The sequence below is a fragment of the Micromys minutus genome, assembly GCF_963924665.1.
Source record: "Micromys minutus genome assembly, chromosome: 23".
In the NCBI taxonomy this organism is placed as follows: domain Eukaryota; kingdom Metazoa; phylum Chordata; class Mammalia; order Rodentia; family Muridae; genus Micromys; species Micromys minutus.
The window spans coordinates 46044023-46066718 of record NC_137958.1 but is presented as its reverse complement, the minus strand read 5'-3'; the positions used below and the strand labels follow the sequence as shown (position 1 = coordinate 46066718).

General features: G+C 43.1%; 1 protein-coding gene across 16 annotated transcripts in view; it reads left to right on the top strand.

Annotated features, from left to right (window-relative positions):
• The window catches only part of CADPS2 (calcium dependent secretion activator 2), a gene marked incomplete at its 5' end in the record, with an annotated part of 458357 nt that overhangs the window by 149107 nt on the left and 286554 nt on the right, over positions 1 to 22696 (top strand). For all 16 annotated transcript variants that reach the window (XM_080936279.1, XM_080936287.1, XM_080936273.1 and 13 more), the window contains one exon: positions 20044 to 20376. In XM_080936279.1, the coding sequence (XP_080792405.1) occupies positions 20044 to 20376 (333 nt within the window). The remainder of the gene's footprint in view (positions 1 to 20043; positions 20377 to 22696) is intronic.

The following is a 22696-nucleotide window of genomic DNA, read 5'->3' as shown; positions in this document are numbered from 1 at the left end:
GGAGGAGCTGGGGCTAATGGTTCCTGTGATTTTCATTATAGCTGTGGAGATGGATGTTTGGGGTTGGGGCTATAGCAGAGTATTTGCAGCCATAAAGCCTTGGTTTCTATTTCCAGCACCCCAAATACCACTCTCATAAACAAGCAACATCTAGGTGTTTATGTCTGGTACTGTAGCATTTTCTGGACTGAAAGTTGTAGGATCATTATAGCTCCTCACAAATGTACGTGAGGTCTTTCATCATAATAGACATAGTACGTGCGGCACTTGCTCATACTTCCCTTTCAGAATGGGACTGTGCTCTCTTTTTCCTTCTGTGTATCTTCTTGCTTTCTCGTTTTGACCCCCTTCCTTTTGAATGTCGTTGTCAAGCTTAGCCTTGATCCCATTCCCACGCTTAAGAAATCACCATTTCACTGACTAAAGTATCTTTTGCTAGTATGGATACTAAGCACTCCACCGTATATCTCTTGTGGTTCAAGAATTTCGAATGAATTCTTCTAATGTGAGCTAGAGTTTGTATTGGAAGGGGCAAAGGAGGGCCAGGTCTGTGAAGCCCTGAGTGCTCTGTCCCTGTGCCTGCTAGCAAGGCTTAGCACTCTGCAGAGCTGCTTTCCTGTCCAAACAAAACAGCAGCTCCGGTTCTACTGTTCTAAGGCTCTGTGATAAACAAATCCAGAAAGCACTTTTATTCCAGGGTTCTATTTTGTGTTTGGCAACCAGAACGTGGAATTAGCACCATCTGTTAGATGTTTATTATAATGTTACATATCGGTCATAGTTGAATTTTTTTTCCTGCACTATAGGTAATATCTTTTTTTTGCATGCAGTAATGCAAATACATTTTGCATAAACTGAATGCAAATACCATCCTGAGGATATGGTATTGAAGTTTATACTGTTTTGCCACAGTGCCAGGATTATAGTGAGTTTCCTTTAGAGCTCTTCTTTTGTTTTGCTTTTTTAAAATAGGTTGTAGTATTCTTTCGGTAGTCAGGATTTGGTTTCCTGCCCCTCAACCTCATGATCAGTAGGATGTTGAATTTTTTTGAAATAAAAATTAGATTGCCTTTTTCAATGTTAATGGGATAAGTGGTTTTGTATTTTTCTAAAAGGAAATTTTTTAGTGTATTTTACCTATGATTACACGACTGAATAGCACTGATTATACACAAACCAAGGTGATAACATCTTTTTGTCTTGCTGTAGAATGTTTGTTAATGATCTGAAAAAAATAAAAAAGAAAGAAATTCTGGTCAATAGCTGTTTGGAGCAGCGTGAGCCCTTTATAGAGTTTTAGTAAGACAGATCTGTCTGGCTTGATGGCCACCACTGTACACGTAGAGTGCCTCTTTTCAGAAATCTGCCTATTGAAATGGCAGACAAGAACCGAGAAGAGAAATGTTAATGTCTGGAAGCCATGAGGAGAAAGGCGGAGTCTTCCCATGTTTCTCAGAAGGAGTCGTTACAATGGAGAGTTTATCTGTCCATTTCATTGTTTGTCAATAAGCACCTCTTGGATTTTTAGAAATGGATCTGTTTCTTTTGTAATCACTGTGATTTTCAGTGAGAAATTATTGCATTTGCTGCCATAGGAACATCTTAAACATCTTGGTTTTCAACAAAACAAGGCTTTCCTGGGGGGGGGGGGGGGTTGTATGGGAGAGGTTTACAGAAGCAAATGATCTGCCAACCTGGAATCCTTGAAGCTCTTTCTCCAAGATGTCTGTGCAGACATCCCATTTCATAGTTACACCCAGCTGTGTAACACCTCTCTCCTCAGGTGCCTTTTTGGTATGTCTGAGCAATTGAGGTGCATCATCCTTGATCACTAAAGCCACTGCAGTTTTAGAAATACCTCTGCTTTTCTTACACAGTTGACTGCTCTGTGGTGTGTGGGGAGGGAGGGAAGGAGGGAGTTCAAAGATAGGTGACTGCAGAGAAAGGCCAGAGATTCTCAGGTGCCTTTCTTGATTACTTTCCACGTTTCTCTGAGAAAAAGTCTCTCACTGAACACAGAGCTCATTGACTTGTTTTGACTGGTCAGCCATCAAGCCCCAAAGAATCTGCTGTATCTGCCTCCCCATCTGGAATTATAGGGGTGCACTATGGTTCAAGGTCACTTTGTCTTTTAACTTGGGTGCTGGGTGCTGGCTGTCCATCCTCCTGTTTGCATGACAAGTACTTTAATGTCTGAGGCATCTCCTCTGCTCCCATTAACGTTTGTTTTCCCCTACAAATTGAACTCTCCTGTCTTTGAAAGTGTATTCACTTACAACACCATTCTCAGAATTTCCTCTTGCAATCTGCCTAACCGTTATCTCTAGTCCCACCAGACTTGCTGCTGACTCATTCCAAGTCTCACCTGCCTCCTCTTCCTCATGGTCTTTTCCAGCATGATACAGAACCAGTTTTCAAGTTACTTTTCCACTGAAGTGACCTGCCTGTTTCTCCTGGAATGTTTTCATAGTTTTGCTCTGCAGGACCCAAAGTGTCCACATTTAATACTTCTGTCCATTGTTTCAGCTGTTGTAGGTTTGCTCCTTTTCAAAATTTAGAACCTTTAACCTACTTCCCTATTTTCTGTAGAGCAGTATTTCTAAGCCCAGGCTGCAAACCTAAGCTGAGATGAGTTAAAAGGCTCAGTGCTCCTACTGCACTTAAGTCTCTGGGTGGAGACACAGCACCCCATCCTTATAAAGTTGTCGGGGTATTCCAGCTGTGCACTAAATCAAGAACTATGCACAGGGCTGCTGCAAAGAGCCTCAGCTGTTTAATTCCTTCAAGGTGACATGATTTCACTATTAGTATAGAAATCAAAGCATCAATTTATAAGGAGTTAAGCTTCCATGAGAAGGATTGAAAACAGGCTTGATTGATTTTGCCAGGAGAAACAAAGAATGCTTCTAAGAATATTTGAAGAGGAAGTACTTCTGGGTTTGAAAAATAGTTCTTAGTACCAGCAGGATGGCTTAGTGGGTAAAGGCTCATACTTCCAAGATTGATAGCCTGAGGTTCATCCCTGGGATCCACGTGGTGGAGGGAGAGAATGTATTCCACAACGTACCCTGTAGCTATGTACACACACACACACACAGAGAGAGAGAGAGAGAGAGAGAGAGAGAGAGAGAGAGAGAGAGAGAGAGAGAGAGAGAGAAGAGAGAAGAGAGAAGAGAGAAGAGAGAGAGAGAGAAGAGGAGAGGAGAGGAGATTGCAATAAAGAGCATCATTCTGTGGGAAGGAAATGTGGGCACAGTGCTTTGTAAAGAAGATGGAATGTCCAGTAAAGTTTTGGATGAGGACATAATAAGACAGGATGCTCAGGTTGCTGTTGGAATAGGAATAAAGAATGGTGTGGCCGTATGACATAAAGAATGGTTACAAATGTTCTATATTCCCTTTTGATGACCAAGGTAATGCTTAGTTCAACCCTCTTTCTGTAATTTCCATTCTGCAATGTAGCAATACACTATATACAGAAGAGGCTGAAATGGGTCGGAAGTAGTTGAGGATCAGTGAAGAGTCAGGGTTGACCTCCCTGACATTTTCTGGTGTGTGCCGCTACATTATAACACTGACATTTGCCAAAATGGAAACAAACAGTGGTGCTGTTTGTGGTTAAAAACATAGATAGATGATAGATAGATAGATAGATAGATAGGTGATAGATAGATAGATAGATAGGTGATAGATAGATAGATACATACATACATAGATAGATACATAGATAGATACATAGATACATGATAAGCAACAAGTTGTGATTTCCTCATAAAATTTTCTCTCATATATTCTATTGTATATTCTGTTGACTTTCCTGTGATGTTACTTTTTAAATTATTCAGCTTGCCTCTCCTTATATCTCTAATGGTTTATGACTTCCAAGCTTTTGAAACACATGCTACAGGACAGAGCTTGCAAGTCATCCAGGGATGGAGTAAGAGCTATAGCACAGTATTCCAGGGTTCCGTTAATTTATGTACTTCTTAGGTACGGACTCATGCAGCCGTCACAGTAACTCTGCGATGGTGACACTGTCACCATTGGAACCCTATCTTTAATTTTCCAGTTTACTGGGATTGAACCTAGAGCATCATGCATATTAGCAAGTGTTCTGTCGCTGTAGCCCAGGCTGGTCCTGAACTTGATCCATCTGAAGAGCTGCAGTCTTATGTGGCCGCATCTGCCAGCGCTTATGTTTTCAGAATCAGGGTATCAAGATGGGGCGAGTGCCCAGATGATGCAGCCAGTTTAATGATACGCCCATACTTATAGTTAGTCCATGGCTCATTGTCCTGACTTCAACACTGGAACCAGCTTGATGCTTCAGTTTCAAGGAAAGGAGAAATTACTAGTATGAGGACAGTTTTGAAAGCTTAAAGTATAAGACCAAGGAAGAAAACCTCCAGCTAAAGGCATTGGCAGTGTGGTCCGAAGAGGTAGCAGCACTCTTATGTGAAAAGCAGTTACTTACTCAGAAGGTTTTGTTGTAGGGCACCCTTCTCAATGGAGTTTGGAAGCACAGCAATTTTTATAATTCCCTTGGCTATTGGATATTGGCTGATTTGAGTTCAGCCGTTATTCTCAATAAATGTCCCCTCTATCCAGTTACCTGCATTTATTTTCTGTCCCAGGTGAACACCTCAGAGTCATGGTAATTCCCACTTACAGCACCAACAATGAACATCCCCTACACCCTGTCTTAGGTCTCACTTAGGTAAGCTTACAGTCAGAGACCCGAGGATCCATTGAATGTTTTCAGAGAGTCCTCCACTGACTTGGATGCACATCTGAGTTTTTAAGAATCTTATTTAACCAGAAGGTCTGTTCCTTTTAGCTAGAATGTATCACACACTTGTAATCAGAACTAATATTAAGTGAGAGTAATTATGAATATTAAAGCAGTTGCTATTAGTGCATTAAAGTTTTGAGATAAGTTTAAGTGCGTCTCAAGTGAGCAATTGGTCTGATTTGTGCACATAAATGCTTCTTCCAGCTCACAAATTCCACCACTGTCATGTCTGCTAAGGAAGTCCTTAGGAAAATTAATGGCTTTTAAGCAGATTGAAATTTCTAAATCAGAATGACAGAAAAATAACAAAAAAAAAAAAAAAAAAAAAAAAAGAAGAACTTTGCACACACAAGTGTGCAGCCCCCGGGAGAAGAAGATAGTTCCCAGTTCCTATGTCTTAAGATGTTATGGTTTGGATCCTAAATGTCCTTAGAGACTCACTGTGTACAAGGTGTTGGAGGGTGAAGCCATGTTCGGGAAGTAGGGGACAGTTTGGCCAGGTGGGTAGCTATGGAGGGAGACTTGGACACTTAATCCTTCTGGTTTCTGGCAGTCATGGGATGAGCAGCGTTCCCCATGTTATTTCCCATCATGCCGTTCTGCCCTGCTACAGGCTCAAAGCAGCACAGCCGAGAGACTGTAGACTGAGACCTATGAAACCATGACCCCAAATAAACCTTCCAGTTGTCTCATGCCTGTAAGGGCAACGGGAGGCTCTGTTTCTCATACTAAAACAGTGGGCCAAAGATGACATTCCAAGGGAATGGTGCAAATATCCCCCCTGGTGCTAGCTTCCTGCCCACTGGATGGTGCTGAGCCCAAAGAAGTACAAAATGGAGGGCATGTAGCCAGCTGAAGGTGTGTGCTCCACCGCTACATTGACTGTTTCTCTAACAGGAAATTCATCACTAGCTCCCTTCTCGACTGTGAGCTTCTTCCTCTGTCATCAGTGGTTCTTTAATTCATTCGGTGAATACCGATTGCTCGAAAAATGTTCTACCAGTCCAACGATCATTGCCCTCACGGGGCTTACTTCCTAGAGGGAAGAAAAATAATGTGTCATGTGAATTGTAAGCTCTTGTGAAGGAAAGTACATCACAGGAAGCCGGAGATAGAGCTGGGGTTTCATAAGGAGTTATTACCAACTGGACTAATAGTTGAACGGGTCTCGTTAGCTTCAGTTTTCATTGTGACACAGACAAAGGTTACCTGGAGTCTTTACTGAGGGATGCCTCTATCAAATGGCCTGTAGGCGTATCTGTAATGCTTTTATTTGAACCTTTAAGATTACATTGGTGAGTGTTTTGTCTGCATGTATCCCTGTATACCTGGTGTGTGGTGCCCATAGAGGTCAGAAAAGGCTATCCGATCATTTGGGACTTGAGTTACCCGATGGTTGTAAGCTGTCATATGGGTGTCAGGAATCGAACCTGGGTCCTCTGGAAGAGCAGCCAGTGCTCTGAACTGTTGAGCCATCTCTCTAGCCCCATTTCCTTGATTTTTTTTCTAAAATAAGGATTGGGTGGGCCTATCTAGTCCATGGTGGGTAGCACCACTTCTGGGCTGATGGTCCTGAATCTGTAAGAATGCTATGAGAGTCTGTGACCATAACACCCTGAACATACTTGATCTCATCTAATCTTGGTAGCTAAACAGGTTTGGCCTGGTGAGTACTTGGATAAAGCTGGCTGAGCATGGGCCATGGGAACAAGCCAGTAAGCAGTATTCATCCATGATTCCTGTGTCTGCTGCTCCTTGAGTCTCTGCCATAACTCCCTTCAATCATAAGAAACCTAAGCTAAATAAACCTATTCCTCTCTAAATTGATTTTGGTCATGGTGTTTATCACTGCAACAGAAAGCAAGCTACTACACACCTCAAAGAACCAAATGATCCCTTGCACACAAAACCAACTGTGTGTTCTCAAGAGCCAGGAGGGTGAGGAGATGCTTTTGTACCCTGTGGGACACCTGGGGCATATTTAACTTGGAAGGCAGAGGTGAACGTTAGTTGCCTTTGACTACTTGAAGGGTGCCTTGGGCAAATCTACAGTTTCCTTGTTATTACAGAGATTAGAACTAGCCGAGGAAACATCAACTGTGGAGAGAGCACTGCCTCCTGGGAACAAAGAGCTTCTGAGAAGTTAGTTCCAACCACTGACCCTTCCACATGCAAAGTGACTCTCTCTAAGGGGCTTCATAAATGTTAGTCATCAGGGTGGCAGTGCTGCTGATGGTGCGGCCGTGAGGGAATTCAAGTTTTAGTTTTGAGGATCAGACTCTGGGATTTAAAAAAACAATAATATTGTTTTCTATACAGAGTTGCCATCTGGTGGAAAAATAACTAAGTACAATTTATAAATTGGAAAAAAATCACTCAATGGCCAGCGTGCAGTTCATTTCTCTTGAACTTACAAACTGTCTGCTTTTAAGGTTGATTTACTTTACCAAACTTTTTCTTTTTTTCATTTTGAGTTTTGGAATTATATTCCTTAGCTGCAGATCCTTGGGTTGTGAAGTTGTAAATACCTTGCCCTCTTCAGAGTTCATGCTTTATAAACCTAGGGTCTGAGAGGGTGGTAACGTGCTCTCTGGAGTCCTGCTAATATTGTGGAAAATATGATTTGGCTTATATAACATCTTCTCTAGCTTCTCTGTCAACATCGGCACAGCAAGCGCTTGCTCACCCTCCCACTGGGGACGAGTGGCTTTCCCTCCTTTCAAGGTCTCGTTCTTGAATGTTGTCACATAGATTGCAAGTCCAGGTAGTGTCCAGTGGTCTACGTCTTTGTGTTCCTGCTTGTAACAAGTGCCTTCATATAGTCTTGGGTTTTAGTCTTAGCAGTCTTAGTAGTTAGAGGACCCAGAAACGTTTGTCACTGTCTGAGCAAAGCTTGAGCTCATCAGTAAGTTGCAAAACACCTGAAAAGGCAAATTAAGTGATTTATTGTCAACTGCCACCAAAAGAAACCTTTACAAGTCTGTTCACAACATGGGGGGGGGGGGGGAGATGCCCAATCTATTTCTTTAAAGGGTTGTATTTTTTCAGGTAGCATCTTTGGTTATATGGATGGAGATTCATCTTAGTCCCTACAACAAATTTGATAAGATTCTGGTGGTTTGGTGCTTTGAGTTTATTTCAAGAACTTCAGTTTTGATACATATGGGATTTACGTTAGCTCGAGGGAAGAATCCTTTGAAATGAACTCATTTCTAGGTTTCTGATAAATGTCTAGATGTACCATCTCTTATCTGCATTAGGTCTTTTAGGAAAGGGGATTATTTATGGTCAGTTTTAAGAGACAGTTTGATAAGGAATGGGGTTGGAACTTAGTGGTTTCCAACCTTTAGGATTCACAGATGAGTAAAAATCCTCTGCTAATATAAATCTCCCCATCTTTCTAATATGTATATACTGATATACAAACATGTGTCCGTATATTGCATAAGCATAGATTTCTCTTGGTCCCCATTAGGAAGGCTAGTATATGAAGTGTTCATTACTAGTGGCTCTATATAACTAAAAGTTATTTGTTTTCCTCTGACTGCCAGCCGATTAAATATATTTAGCATTATTAAATTATTTGAATGGCCTAAGAAAACAGCCTGTCTTCTCTCTAAGCTAGCATCTAGATCTCTTCGAAGACTCTTGGAATGGCTGTCTTAATGTTCATCAAGATGAGTTTCTGTACCTGTTTATCCCACTGTATAGAGGATAAGCAAATGCATGTCATTGTATCAGTCGAGATGACCTACTGAGAACATAATTTGCTTTGTTACATATTATTGGGAAAGAATAAGAGAGAATATTGAAAACAAGAAAAATCTTTTTCTTAGAATAGAAAGTATGTTTTTCAGAACAGTGGAAGGGAGAACTGTGGCTGGTAGATAAGGGGAGGTTTGGTGAACTGAGCAAATGAAGCCCTTGAGTGCTATCAGAATCCACTGGCTGGCTCTGATTAGTCAGAGCAACCCAATGCAAATATAATTTGTATTCTTCAAAACTAGAAATCATCTGATTTTACCCAGTGATACTCAACTTACCATTGTTAATGAATTCACAGGTTGATAAACATCTGAAAAATAGTTTAAGAAAAATAAAACATTCTATTATTGATTCTTCCAGGACATTACAAATTATGAAACTCATGAGACAGTGTCTTATTCGGCATTATCATAAAGAAGCACCTCTTATAAGTGGGTCTCTTGTACTTTCTCAATCTCTCCCTGCCCGAAGGCATGCTGGCAGCCTTCCCAGGAAGCATCTCATAGATAGCCACAATGATTTGGCAAGGAGATAATTTTCTCTAGTCATTATGAAATCCTTTTGAATAAAAGAAGCAATTTGCAGTTCAGATCAGCAGCACTGTGCATATTAAGTGCTTCTATAGAAAAATATATTTGAAATCTTATTTGGGCAGCTGAGCAGACTGAAGTTATTGGTTCTTTATAGTCATCATCACATTCAATGTTGGTATTAGTTCCCTGTGACTTCATTAAGATTTTTCTTATCTCTTTCCACTATGAGCCCAGCAGAATGGGAAGAGTGGTATTACAGGACACTCAGAAAGAAGGCCCACAACTAAATTTCCCCAAACTGTAGAAAAAAATAACACCCAGGTTATGTTAGAAGCTCTCCAATGTCAGGTTGATAATGCCCCTGCTGAATTGGGCTGTGTGGGATTTTTACAAGGTAACCGTTTCGGAATGTCACAGGTGTTGGGTGGTGCCCAGCAGAACGTCACATAGTGCACAATGGATGGGTGTGAGAGAAATAAATTAGCATTATCAGAGAGTTCAAAGAATAGTTTTCTGTTCTCCCCACCCCAGGTACTATTTTCTTATTCTGATCACTTCTCATCTTAAACCGCTTAGTCTGAAAAAGAAAATTATAAGCCACAAAACACAGAGTAATTGTGCCATTAAATGAAACCATTTCCAAGATCTCTAGAGAGATGGTACCTGTCCATCAGTGGATTATTTTGTATTAATATACTTGGTTCCCACATCACTGATACCTGGGTACCTTTGAGCTCTCTCAGGTAAAATTTCACAAATGACCTTGTGTTGCAGAGCGGAAAAGTAGTGTGGGGGCACTCCCAAGATTAGAGACTGGCTCTGCAGCAGCCTGGACTGCAGCCTTCGTTTGCCTGCCTCTGGTAACTCTTGACATTTGATTAAGATGCAGTTCATGAGACAACCTATCATTGTCACACAGTGTCCTATTGGTCAAATATAAGAACTATGTATGATTCATTCTTTAAGAACATCACAGATAATAGGAATTATTAGAGAATATGATTACTGGGCTATAAAATACTCTTTACTAGCAAAAATGAATCTCAATTATTTTTTCTCTTTGGACAATATTCATGGTGGCCTTTTCCTCTTGGATGTTTTCATATCTCCCATTCAAATGAACAAGTTTCTTATCTTCTACTAGCTAATAGATAGATTTCTTGTCTTCTACTAGCTAACGTATGAATTTCATGTCTTCTACTGGTTCGTGGATGAATTGCAAAACTGATTGGAGTTCACAACTTTGAAGTCTTTTTTACCTTAATATTCGTTCATTGTCTCCTTTTCCAGTGTTTTCTGGGTTCCCTGGCATTGCATTATACCCTGGACCCAGCTTTTGCCACTCACCCAGCTCTCCGGCCCAAGCTGTGGCTCCTCCTCCCAGTACTGGGCTTTGCTCACATCTATTCTCATGATTCTTTCTGCAATATGGTTTCCCACTGTACCCACGCATGGAAAACTCACCCGACCTTCCTGACATGATGGGTAGTTAAAGCACGTAACAGAATGGATAGAATTTGACCACCGGTCATTTTCTCTTCTAGACAACTTGCTCACAGTTGCTTATTTGCCCATAGACCAGCTATTTTATAAGTGCTTGTTGCAAGTTTGACCTTATACATTGGTGTGACAGTGGGATGAGACAGTTTCTGGCTTTGTGGAATTTCTTAAAATGTATGAACCCACTTGTTAATTAAATAGTCAAGCTAGGGTGACTGGGGAAGAATATCTATGGTCTGAAGGCAATGATAGAACAGACCATTTAAGTTGCTATGACCAAGCCAGCTCAGTCAACGGGGCTCTCCAGCAGCAGAGCGAGGGTTAAAAAAGAAAGGGCCGATGAGACAGAACTGCAGCACAATCCCTGCCTGTTCTGAGGCTGAGGCGGGTTTAACCTTCCAAGTATACTGTTATGCCATTTTAGCTAATGCAAATAATAATAAGGCCAGCTCTAGGTTAAGGGAACAAGACAGTGAACACAAATAGGGAACAAGCACAGCCATAAACAGAATCCCACAGTCACCATTTCTAAGGGCTTGTAAGGAGGACAGGATTATCTGGGCCCACTTCCCTGCCCTAGGCAAAGTCATAGTCTTGCCTGAAACCTGCTTCTGTGTCCTAGCCTAAAATCAGATTCCTGCCTAAGCTTATGTCCCTGTCCTAGCCCAGTGTCAAATTCTTGCCTGGAGTAGCCATACTCTCTCGTCCTAGCCCAATGTCAAATTTTTGCCAAGTGACCCCAGAAGCTCTCCACTTTCCTGTATGATCCAGGTGACTAGAGCACTGAGGCAGATCCAGGAAGAGCAAGTTTTAACTGAGATGGAAAATTGGAAATGAGTTATAAGCTGTGGGGGCCATGGTGATTTTATTCTTAAACCATCGAGTTGACATGGCCTGAGGTGGTGGAGGTGGTGCTGGAGGTGGTGGTGGTGGTAGTGGCAGAGGTGGTGGTGGAGGTGGTGGAGGTGGTGGTGCTGGAGGTGGTGGTGGTGGTAGTGGCAGAGGTGGTGGTGGAGGTGGTGGTGGTGGTGGTGGTGGTAGTGGTGGAGGTAGTACTGGTGGTGGTGGTGGTGGAGGTGGTGCTGGAGGTGGTGGTGGTGGTGGTAGTGGCAGAGGTGGTGGTGGAGGTGGTGGTGATAGTGGTGAAGATGGTGGAGGTGGTGATGGTGGAGGTGGTGGAGGTGGTGGTGGAGGTGGTGGAGGTGGTAGTGGTAGAGGTGGTGGTAGTAGTGGTGGAGGTGGTAGTGGTGGAGGTGGTGGTGGAAGTGGTGGTGATGGTGATGGTGGTGGAGGTGATGGAGGTGGTGGTGGTGGTGGTAGTGGTGGAGGTAGTGGTGGTGGTGGTAGTGGTGGAGGCGGTAGTGGTGGTGGTGGTAGTGGTGGAGGTGGTGGTGGTGGTGGAGGTGGTGGAGGTGGTGGTAGTTGTGTTTTAATATTTTGGTGTCAGTGAAGAAAAGACATTGGATAAAGTGATGGTGGGATTTGGTATCTGCCAGAAATATCCCAAGGCAGGGGACCTGCTGACCAGGCAGTTGACAGTCCTAGGAAGAAACATGAACTGCTGTGGGGAGATGAAGAAATCTAAGGCACTTTTGAGGGACGCCTGGAGTAGGGTCAGTAGAGTGACAAACTGCATTCACAGCCATAGAGTGGAGCAAGTGGGCTAATGTCTGAGTCTTGAGGATGGAAACTGGTACCTGAAGCTGGAGGCTGAGTGTGGGAAGATGTCTTAAGCTGCACTGAGATGTGAATTTCTAGTCCTGTTGGGACTTGAAGAAGACTTGATAGCTCTAAGGCTCTCCGCCTGTAGCTTAGGAAACATGCAGATGGAGGTTAGTGGGACGCACTTTGTAGAGGAGCTGCAAGGCAAGTGGAGTGGCCTGGAATGCCGTGAGCACATGGTGTTTTGGAAAAGAAGTATACACTCGGGGTAGGAGGCTTTTGCTCTGTCTACAGAGCCCAGGGTACTGCCCTGTACAAAAGCCCTGCATTCTGGCACCCGCGCCTTTGTTCTCCAATATCTGTCCTGCAGCCATCCCTAACATACACCTGTAGCTAGGTTTGTATCTGATTGTCTTTATCACTGGATAGTCAGTCATCTTTGGGTAGTTACTACTTATTCAACAAACCTTTTTTTTTTTTTCTTTTTTTTACTTCTCTTTTTAGATTTTACACTCATCAGCAAACAAACTGGAATAAACCCTGTTGGTACTTAGTTTTTGCTCTGGAGAGACATATAATCCATAGATGCCAAATAGTGTTGTGTGCAAAAGGATGTAGCAGGGTCAGAAGGGAAAGACTAGTGATTAGGAGGTAGAGAGAGGGTGGAGCTTCCTCAAGAGATGCGGGTACTGAAACCCAACTCAAGTAAGAGGATGTATGAGTAGGTATCTCTTTTAAAAAGTCATCTCAAAAATATTAAAAACATAGCAACCATGAATAACTAGCTCATATTTTCTTAGGTGAGAATTTAAGAGACAGCCTAGCTGGGCAGAAGTTGCGCTTAAGGTTTCTTAAAAGGAGGTGAAGAAGTTGTCTGCTATTACTGCAATAATAATCAATAGGGATTAATAGGGATCAATAAGGATCAATCATTGGCTTTCCAGTTCACTGGCATTGTTCAGCAGGGCTGTTAGGCAGAGGACACTGGGTCTTTCTTTCCACGCAGCCCATGTTGAAGGACCAAGAACAAGAACGCACGGTCCATTACGGCCTTCTCACTTCTGAGATGAGGTGAGCGCTGATGGCTCTACCGGGCCATGCACACTACTCACCCGCCTTTCCGGCTGCTGAAGCGCAGTTTCCCCCACTTCCTTTTCTGTTTCCATTTTCTAAAAGCACAATTGAGGGTTCCTATATAAACGGTACTGTGCCTTGTCCCCTTCCCTCCCTCCTACAGCTGACTCTTCATCTTTACTCTGCTAAGTGGTCTCTGCCCAGGGTGCCCTAGGAGAAGAAAACAGCAAACATCTGTTTTAACTTGATCAGTGTCTTCTAGAGGCCTTTGGTTTGTTCTTGCTGTTGCCCCTGGATGTAGGTCCTGCCTGAGTTGTGAGTGTGTGTGAGTGTGTGTGTGAGTGTGTGTGTGAGTGTGTGTGTGTGTGTGTGTGTGTGTGTGTGTATGTGTATGTGTGTGTTGCTGATTGTCCTTACTTCTATTGGATACATTTGTATGTGTGAGGAGTATTTATTTAATTTATAGTCATTTAAATATTGGGGTTTCTAGGCTTTTGTTCTTCCCTGTGTGCTCTTATCATCCTTTTTCCTAACCATTACCCAAACTAAGTTAGTTATCCTTACCACACACAATTTTGTCAAAGACCAGGAATAACAAAACATGTATAGATACATATTTCTTTCACCTTTATTATTTATTATAATTACAAAGAGATTGAAAAATCCTATTTTCCCACCTGAGTTTCCATATGTTGTAACTCAAAAGGTAATCTGTTCTTCTATCTTCTCTCCTTCCTGCGTCTGTTCCAGCTCCATGGCTTGTTTAATCGGCAAGTCTCCTATCTCCTTCTGATCATTCTTCTCTATTTTATTTTTTTAAATATTTATTTATTTATTTCATATAATGTACTCGGTAGCTGTCTTTAGACACACCTAGGTTTTATTACAGATGGTTGTGAGCCATCCTGTGGTTGCTGGGATTTGAACTGAGGACCCCTGGAAGAGCAGTCAGTGCTCTTCACCACTGAGCCACCTCTCCAGCCCCCATCTCTATTTTAGCTCCACCATTGTGCATCTCATTTTGAGACACAGTTCTTAATGTATTAACATTAGGTCATGGAGCCACACTGGGCCCTGTGTTAGGATTCTCTAGAGGAACAGAACTGATCTAATGAGCCTGTATTAGAGTGGGGATTTATTAGTTTGGCCTCATGGAATGGGCAGTCAGGCCATGCACTGGAGGTACTGAGAACCTGATAACTACCCACTATGAGGTTGGATGACCCAACAGTTCTCATTGAACCCTGGAATATTGTTAGGGAGCTGATTCTAGTCTTTGTTGGAAGACTGAAGAAGGTAGGCTGTAATGTCAGCAAAGTTTGTCAGCAATTACAGCACCAACTGAACAGATGTATTCACAGGCATGGAGTGGAGGTCTGCAGGCAAAATCAGCACCCGGTTTTCTTCTGCCCTCTTTATATATGGAATGCCCTTTGGGAGAAGTGCTGCCCACTCAGCAGGGTGTTTCCCTCCCCTTTCATGTTTCCAGAAAATAGTCTCTAGACCTACCAAGAGGCATGGCTCTTACTTGATCCCATATCTAATGAAGTTGGTGAGCAGAGTTAGTCATTACATCATCAACCTGAACCTGGACTTCTCTCCAGTACACATCCATTCTCTCATCTGATCTCTAGTAGTCTTCCTGATTTCAACAATGTTGCTACAGTCACTCTTATATGTAATCACTGTATATAGAAGGAATGATTTTCAAATTACTTTTTAAAGATCTTAATGTTTTCTTCTATTCTTTTTGGTCCTGTTTATTAATTCCCTTAAACTGTATTTTATTCACCCTCGTATCTTAATACAATTCACATACTATTAAGGACACGGGCGCCTTGTCCATGTTCTGGGCTCTCCCCTGTGTAGCTCTCACTTCCCACCAGAGTTGTTAACTCCATTTCCTTGATCCCCCTTCTTTTGTATGAGTGTCTGTTACTCTTCTTGCTCTTTCTGCTTTTGTTGTTGGTCTTCCCCACTTGGGGAGCAGGAGCTTGTCAGGGTTTGGTCTTTGAAGGATTTATCTATGTGCCATGAACACTTAGCAGAATCCTCGCATTTTCTTACCATTGAGAAAATGTCAGTTACATAGTTAGAGTGCTTTAGTACAGCCTTGGTTATGGTTTTATAGGAGAAAAGAACTCAGCAACAATGTTCATTTATGCCTTTGCTTCAAAACTAGAGTCACTCAAGGGAACCCTAGCTCTTGGCTACATATTAGACAGTGAAAAGAAAACAAAATAACTGCTCATATAGATTATTAGAAATCACTGGTTTTCCTGTAGGGACACTGACTATAAGGATATATTTTGCTGGCCAGGGTTTACACACATTATACAGTTCTGAAAGCATCAATTTCATGTATTTTCTAGAGAAGCAACATTGCATGTAGCACTGGTAATTATTATATCAGCTAAAAATCAAACTATGTAAAACTGGGCAGGAAAGCCATAGACAAGAGGGGATGGCCACTATGGGCAATGAAAACCACAAAAGAAATACTAGCATTAGGAGGGAGAAGATTTGAGGAAGGAAAAAATCCCAAAGAGAATCCCCTTCTGTTATTCCCAGACCTCAGATCAGACCTCACTAAACATACATGTCATTGTATAACAATAAAGTTAGTGCATTGCCACAGTGGTAAACATAAGGAATCTGTTTCCTCCGAGTTCTGGGGTAAGTTCCACAGGGAGATGGCAGCATCCAGAACTTACTAGAAATCTGCCAGTGTGGGTGATGCCAAGAAAAGGCATCCTTGGTGTGTATGACAAAAGAGATGCTCATAGTTAGTGTGGCCAGGACTACAGTGACTAACAAGTCCTCTTTCTGTCAGAGTGCCCCCTCTGGCTCCTCTCTTCTGCTCTAAGTGGCATGAAACAGTCCTGCCTGGATGTGTTGCTTTGATTCCTCAGCATCTATGGCAACTTTAGGAAGAGTTATAACAAAAATGTTGTATACATATGTATACAGCTGAGTGTATTTAATTAAAATATAATTATCAGTAACTGATGGTTGCTGAATCCAAATAACTCTACTCAAGTAGTCCCGGCAACAGTGGTGGTTCTCCTCACTACCACCCCAGATGGGTTCTCAAACGAAACACACTCACACACACACACACACATACACACACACACACACACACACACACACACACACACAAAGAGAGAGAGAGACAGAGACAGATGCAGCCTTTATATTTTTTAATTAAAATTTTTATTGGCTATTCTCTGTATTTACATTTCAGATGTTATCCCTTTCCTCCACTCCCATTCCTCCCCTTGCTTTCATGAAGATGCTCCCTCTCCCAACCTACCTCCCTACCTCAGTGCCTTGGCACTCCCCTACACTGGGAAAACCAGCCTTCACTGGACCAAAGGCCTCTCCTCCCATTGATGGCACAGAATGTTATCCTCTGCTGAATATGCAGCTGAAGCCATGTGTGCTCAATGGTTGTTGGTGTTTTAGTTTCTGGGGGTTCTGGAGGGTTTGGTTGGTTGATAATGTTGTTCTTCCCATGGGGTTGCAAAAACAACTCAATGGCTGGGCCACTTCCAAAACTCTACAATGTTAACACACTCCCCTCCGACATTCTTGAGCTATTACTTACTAAAACCTGTATTCTTTCCTGGCTGCCCCAGACCCAGACCTACAACTCTCTCTGAATTTCCCACCCCCTCCATGACACTTATGTCCTCTGTTCAGAGCCTCTCAGGTGCGGCCTCTACTCCTCTCCTGGCATGGCAGAGATCTCTCTCCCTGCTCCATCCTCAGTACCTGCCTAAGAATCCTAAAGTCCCACCTCTCTCTCCCTGCCCAGCTGTTGGCCACCAGCAACTTTATTTACCAGTCAAACCCAACTGGGGACAGGGTTTATCCGTGTCTGATGTACAGACTTCATGCAATTTTGATGACTGATATAACATAATACATGCAGCATTAGCCCAAATCCACAACAGTTGATAGATATCATGATATCATGATGTGATTTTATGTTTAAGGTACAAATACAAAACTTCTTCATACGGACTGTCAGTGCCTCGTGAGCAAAGCAGTATCAGCTAAGAAGAGAAATTGTGACGTTCCCATGAGTACTTAAGAAATGTCATCTCCAGACAAAATATTTTATTGAATGTCTGAGTGTCCTCCCTGACTTAGAATTCTTAAAGGAGCCATTTGTTTCACTGCCTTTTAAAAACAAGGATTTTCACTCTATAATCAAGGTTATCCTTAAGCTCACTATATAGTTGGCCTTGGTGAGTCTTGTGCCTCAGCTTCTCATATCTTAGGAACATTGGTAGAAGCCAAAATTGTTCTTAAAGCTCTCTAGATATGTTTTGTCTTGGCTTGGAGACGTGAGATGAAGATATCGGAGACTTTCTAATCACAAGTGACCTAGAACTGTAGAGAGATACATCTTGTGTCGCTACTGTACGTGTGGTTGTCATAGGTAGACGCTACTAATGCTGTAGTGCGTGAGTCCAGAGTGGCCGTGACTGAGATAGAAAACAAGAACGGCTTTTGTGAATGACTCAAAAGAGGAAAACTAAAAGCATTTGGAAAAATTTGGGAGTTGGGTGGCCACATAGTCCAGATGGTAAGGCAGAAGGACAAGTGAGTCGCCTGACAGGTGGAGAGCATGTTTGCAACCGGTTTACATACAGACAAATGTGGTGAGGTAGTTCGTGGTTGCAGCCCTCACCGTAAGAGTGCTCGGTCGTTATGAATTAGATTTTAGGAACAAACCAGCCACCTTGGGGAGCTGGAGGTAGTTTACCAGTCACGAACGTTTGCAGCATCGGCATAAAGACCCAACGCAGATGTGACAATCCAGGTGTTCCCTGCATCCTTAATCCTAAGCTTAGGTGCCATAGAGACATTATCTCTGAAACTCGTGAGTGTCCAGCCGAACTGAAAGTGAAAGCCATAGGTTCGCAGAGAGACCAGGCCTCGGAGGATAATTGGAACTGGCTGGTTTCCAGTATAACCACAAAAACAAAAGCCACAAGTGCAGGGACAGACCTGGCCTCAGAGGACTCGGTGGAGAGTAATAAAGATTTCTCAGATCAGAGAGCCCCAGGGGTCCAGGTTAGTTGACACTGTTGGCCTTCCTGTGGTGTTCCTGTCTCCTTTGGGGCTGGCAATCCTCCTCCTGGTTTTTCACAAGAGTCCCCAAGCTGTATCCACTGTTTGGCTGTGAGTGTCTGTATCTGTCTGAGTCAGCTGCTGGGTGGAGCCTCTCAGCACAATAGGCTCATCTGCAAGCATAACAGAGCATCATTAATAGTGTCGGGGACTGGCACTTGCCCAAAGGAAGGGACACACGGTCTGGACCTAAACCTCACTGCACATATGTAGCATGTGGGCACTTTGGTCTTTATGTGGGTCTCAAACAACTGGAGCAGGAGCTGTCCCAAAAGCTGCTGCCTGTACGTGGGGTATGTTTGGCTAGCTGGGCTGCCTTGTCTGGCATCAGGGGGAAAGGAAGCACCTAGCTTCGCAGGTACTTGAAGTGCCAGGGTGAGGGGATACCCAGAGGAGCCCCCACCCACTCAGAGGAGAAGGGAATGGGGGATGGGTGAAGGATTGTGGGAGAGGGTGACAGGGAGGAGGCAGTGAGCAGGGTGTAAAGTGAAAAAAAGTAAAAAGAAAAACCTAAATTAACATAAAAGAGATTCCTTATATCCTCTTCTTGTCTACAGATATGCATTGGTGCTTACAACCCCCACAGGCATGCCTGCATATGCACACACACACACACACACACACACACACACACACACACACACACTCACTCACACACAGTAACTTTTAATTGATATTTTCATCCTAGAAGCATAACAGAAACATTCAATGGTAGCTGCTGCATTAGACTCTTCTGGAAGAAGGTTGTGTCACATTCACATATGAAGAAGAAAACAGGAAAATTTACAGTATCTTTTGCTGAGCATCCATGACAAAATGGTTGGATTCATATGTCAATATGCTTATATATCTTACAAGTGGTGCCACCCGCCCCCTTGAGTCCCCATCCCTTGTAGCTATGAGACAGTTGGTAAGAAGCTGGAGAGCTGATGAGATTAGAAAAAGGGACAAAAGCCTCACCTCTGAGTCATCAAGAACTTTGGGTTAACAGTTTCCTAGGATATTTATTTATTTCAAGTGCAGCTCTACAAAACTGTTGACCTCCAAACCCTGTTGTGCTGAGGAGTCACCGGGCATTCCCAAGTAGACATGCAGAAGGTGACCCTGTATTTCCAGCCTCTTTCTTACCCTTTCCAGTGAGATGAGACAGGTGGGCGGCTGATGAGAGGGGAACAAGGAGTTATAAACAACAGTTTATTTCTTCCAGTTTCTGGAACTGGGAGGTTCTAAGTGAATGACTCTTGCTTCTGAGACTGTTCTCAGGCTGCAGAAGACGGAGCCAGAACCCCACTGGGCCATCAGAGTAAAGGATCCTTTTACATCTGAGTCCTTGACCTTCAGGTTGAACATATGTAGGTTATCTCCTGTTCCCTCAGAACTGCTTACTGCCTCTCTCAGCCTTTCAACCATTTGGAGATTTGGGTCTCCTCTCATAAGCCATCATGCATTCTACTACAGTGGTGTTATACATTTTGAGCCATGGTGGAACATTGTGTGCTGGCTAGGTACCTTCAAAGCATAGGTGTCAATAATGGCCGTGCCTAACAGCAGGTGTTTGGTTTTGTTTTTCAGGTTTTTCTAAAGAGTGACCGGGTGGCCAGAATGGTTCAGAGTGGAGGATGCTCTGCTAATGACTTCAGAGAGGTGTTTAAGAAAAACATAGAAAAACGTGTACGCAGTTTGCCAGAAATAGACGGCCTGAGCAAAGAGACGGTGCTGAGCTCATGGATAGCCAAATACGACGCCATTTACAGGGGAGAAGAAGATTTAAGCAAACAGCCCAACAGGATGACCCTGAGCGCTGTGTCTGAGCTTATTCTCAGTAAGGAGCAGCTGTATGAAATGTTCCAGCAGATCCTGGGCATTAAGAAACTGGAACACCAGCTACTTTACAACGCATGCCAGGTGAGCATCCTGATGTCTCTCTTGCCACGTCTGCTGTGTGGAAGGAAGGAGCTTTGTGCGTTTCTGACCCTGGGAAGAAGTGCGCTGCATTTGCCAATCGGTTTCCTCAGACAGTGGAGTGAGGTTGAATTTTAATAAATAAAAGAGTAGTTAATTTGAAAGAGGCTTTGAAAGAAGCTGGGTGGAGGGAGAAGAATGTCAGTGTCATTAGCCGGTCACGACTGCCCCCAGAGGCCCTATTTCAGAACATCAGGGTTGTGCTTACTGGCCATATGCAGGGTGGACCCTGAATATAAAGTGACAACCATCTGCTGGGATGGTAGTGTTAGATCCTCAAAGCGAGGACCCCCCACGCTCTGTCCTAGGAAAGGTGACACCCGAAATGACTCATGAAAAGTGGTCTTGATGCAAACTGCAAGAGGATTTTTATTCCAAGCGTGCTGGGGCCTACAGCCATACACCATGCAGGGGTAGAGGACTTCAGACCTCAAGTGCAGGATAGGAACAGCTTTTATAGGGTTCACAAGGCCAGCGAATTACAAACCAATCATGGCAAAGCCCGCGAATCACAAACCAATCATTTTAAATCATCTAAGCCCGCGTTTTCTAGGCCAATCTTTGTAAACCATCTAAGCCCGTGCTCTGGGTGCTCCATGAACCAATCAGTTCCCTAGTCTCGGAGGTCTGTATTTTCTTGGTCTCCTGGGTGGGGGTGACAGTGGCAGTCAGGAGAAGTCACTAGGGCGGGGGGTTTCTATGATGCAAGCAGTTTGCAGAAGCCAGATAAGCGGTTAGTCAGCTTATCTCCTGTTAACTTACTAGGCCCGGCTTGAGTATCCAAGGGCCTGTCCTACTCCCTTTCACCCAGTTTCATACAGAAAGCGGCTTCAGAACAGCAAAGAGTGTGACCTTATATCTACTTATTGGCAGAGAGCAGGGTCTGGAATTTGAGGTATTTAGGGCTACTTAGGCACGGGGGTTAAGGCTCCTTCAGAGTGAGGTAGCTTGGGGGTCCTTGGAAGGGTTAGGGTATATTTTTTATCCTTTCAGTAGAAAAAAAAATAGCTATTTAATTGCTATTTAAAAAATATACATGCATATAGTATGTATAGACAGTTAACAAAATAGAATCTAAGAAATAATAATCTGAACACTCTCATAAACTAGATGTTATAATGTTAGCACCAGTTGTCATTTGGTTTGAGGATAGTGTCTGCCTTTATGCACATCTGTTGCTGCATGTGATTTTAGAAACCAAGGTCCTTCCCTTCCTGGGAGCTTAACCATTGCTCTGACGTCTCTCAGTTTCCTTTGCTCCATCTACCAGGATATATCACAACCCCTATCCACCCCACACGCTCCATTCGCTCCCTCTCGCTTCCTTTTTGTTCCTCCTGGCTAGCTTCAGCAAGCCGCCAGCCACCACCCTGGCTTCTCTCTCTGCCCATCTTTGCTCTGCAGATGAAAATCACTCAGGTGGCTTTATTATTTTAAAACTTGCCAGATAGCACAGTCGCTGGGTGCAAAATCCCCTGCCCTAACCTCATCCGCTAGCCTATGCCAGCCGGCCTCCACTGGTAGCTGAGGCCACTGGTTTTAGCTACCCCAGTATCTTACATGATTATTTCCTGCTTCTCCTTCCAAAGTATGGGCAAAAACAAAAACAAAAGCAAGCAAACAAACAAACAAAAAAAAAAAACCCTCCAGCTCTTTCTCTGAGTCTTCCTCACCCCTGCCCACTGGGACCCGGAAGTCCCTCCTGTCCTGTCCAGCAATTGGCTCCAAGCCTTCTTTATTGACACAATCAAGAACCAATTAGCGAATCAGCACCTCCCCATCCCCCACCCCCACACATCCAAGCAACAAAATGAGAGGAACAAATTCAGTAAAGAAACTGGCAGGGTGTATGGTAAAGAACACATCCAAAATATTCATATTAGCTCTATAGCTCTAAATCATTAGCCGTGATTTAGGTAGCCCGCCATAGTAAAGACATGTACGGACAAAGAGTAAAGTCTAATCTCAGAAGAATAGTCCAGAAATACAGTGAATTTCAAGTAACATCCCTGTTCTTTTGCAGGATATTAAAAATACGTACCTCAGAGTCTAAATCACTGAACAGTTTTATTTCAAGCAACACAACAAGATAAAATGGTATTAAGTGGTATCAATCAACCGTTTTTCTTTAACCAGAAATTCAATGCCCCTATTAATGATTATTTTAAAATATAACATAAGGTAATCACGGCATGTTAAACTTAATTAGTAAACTCATCATCCAGACGCATGCACGAAGTATAGAAAATATGCTTCATGAATT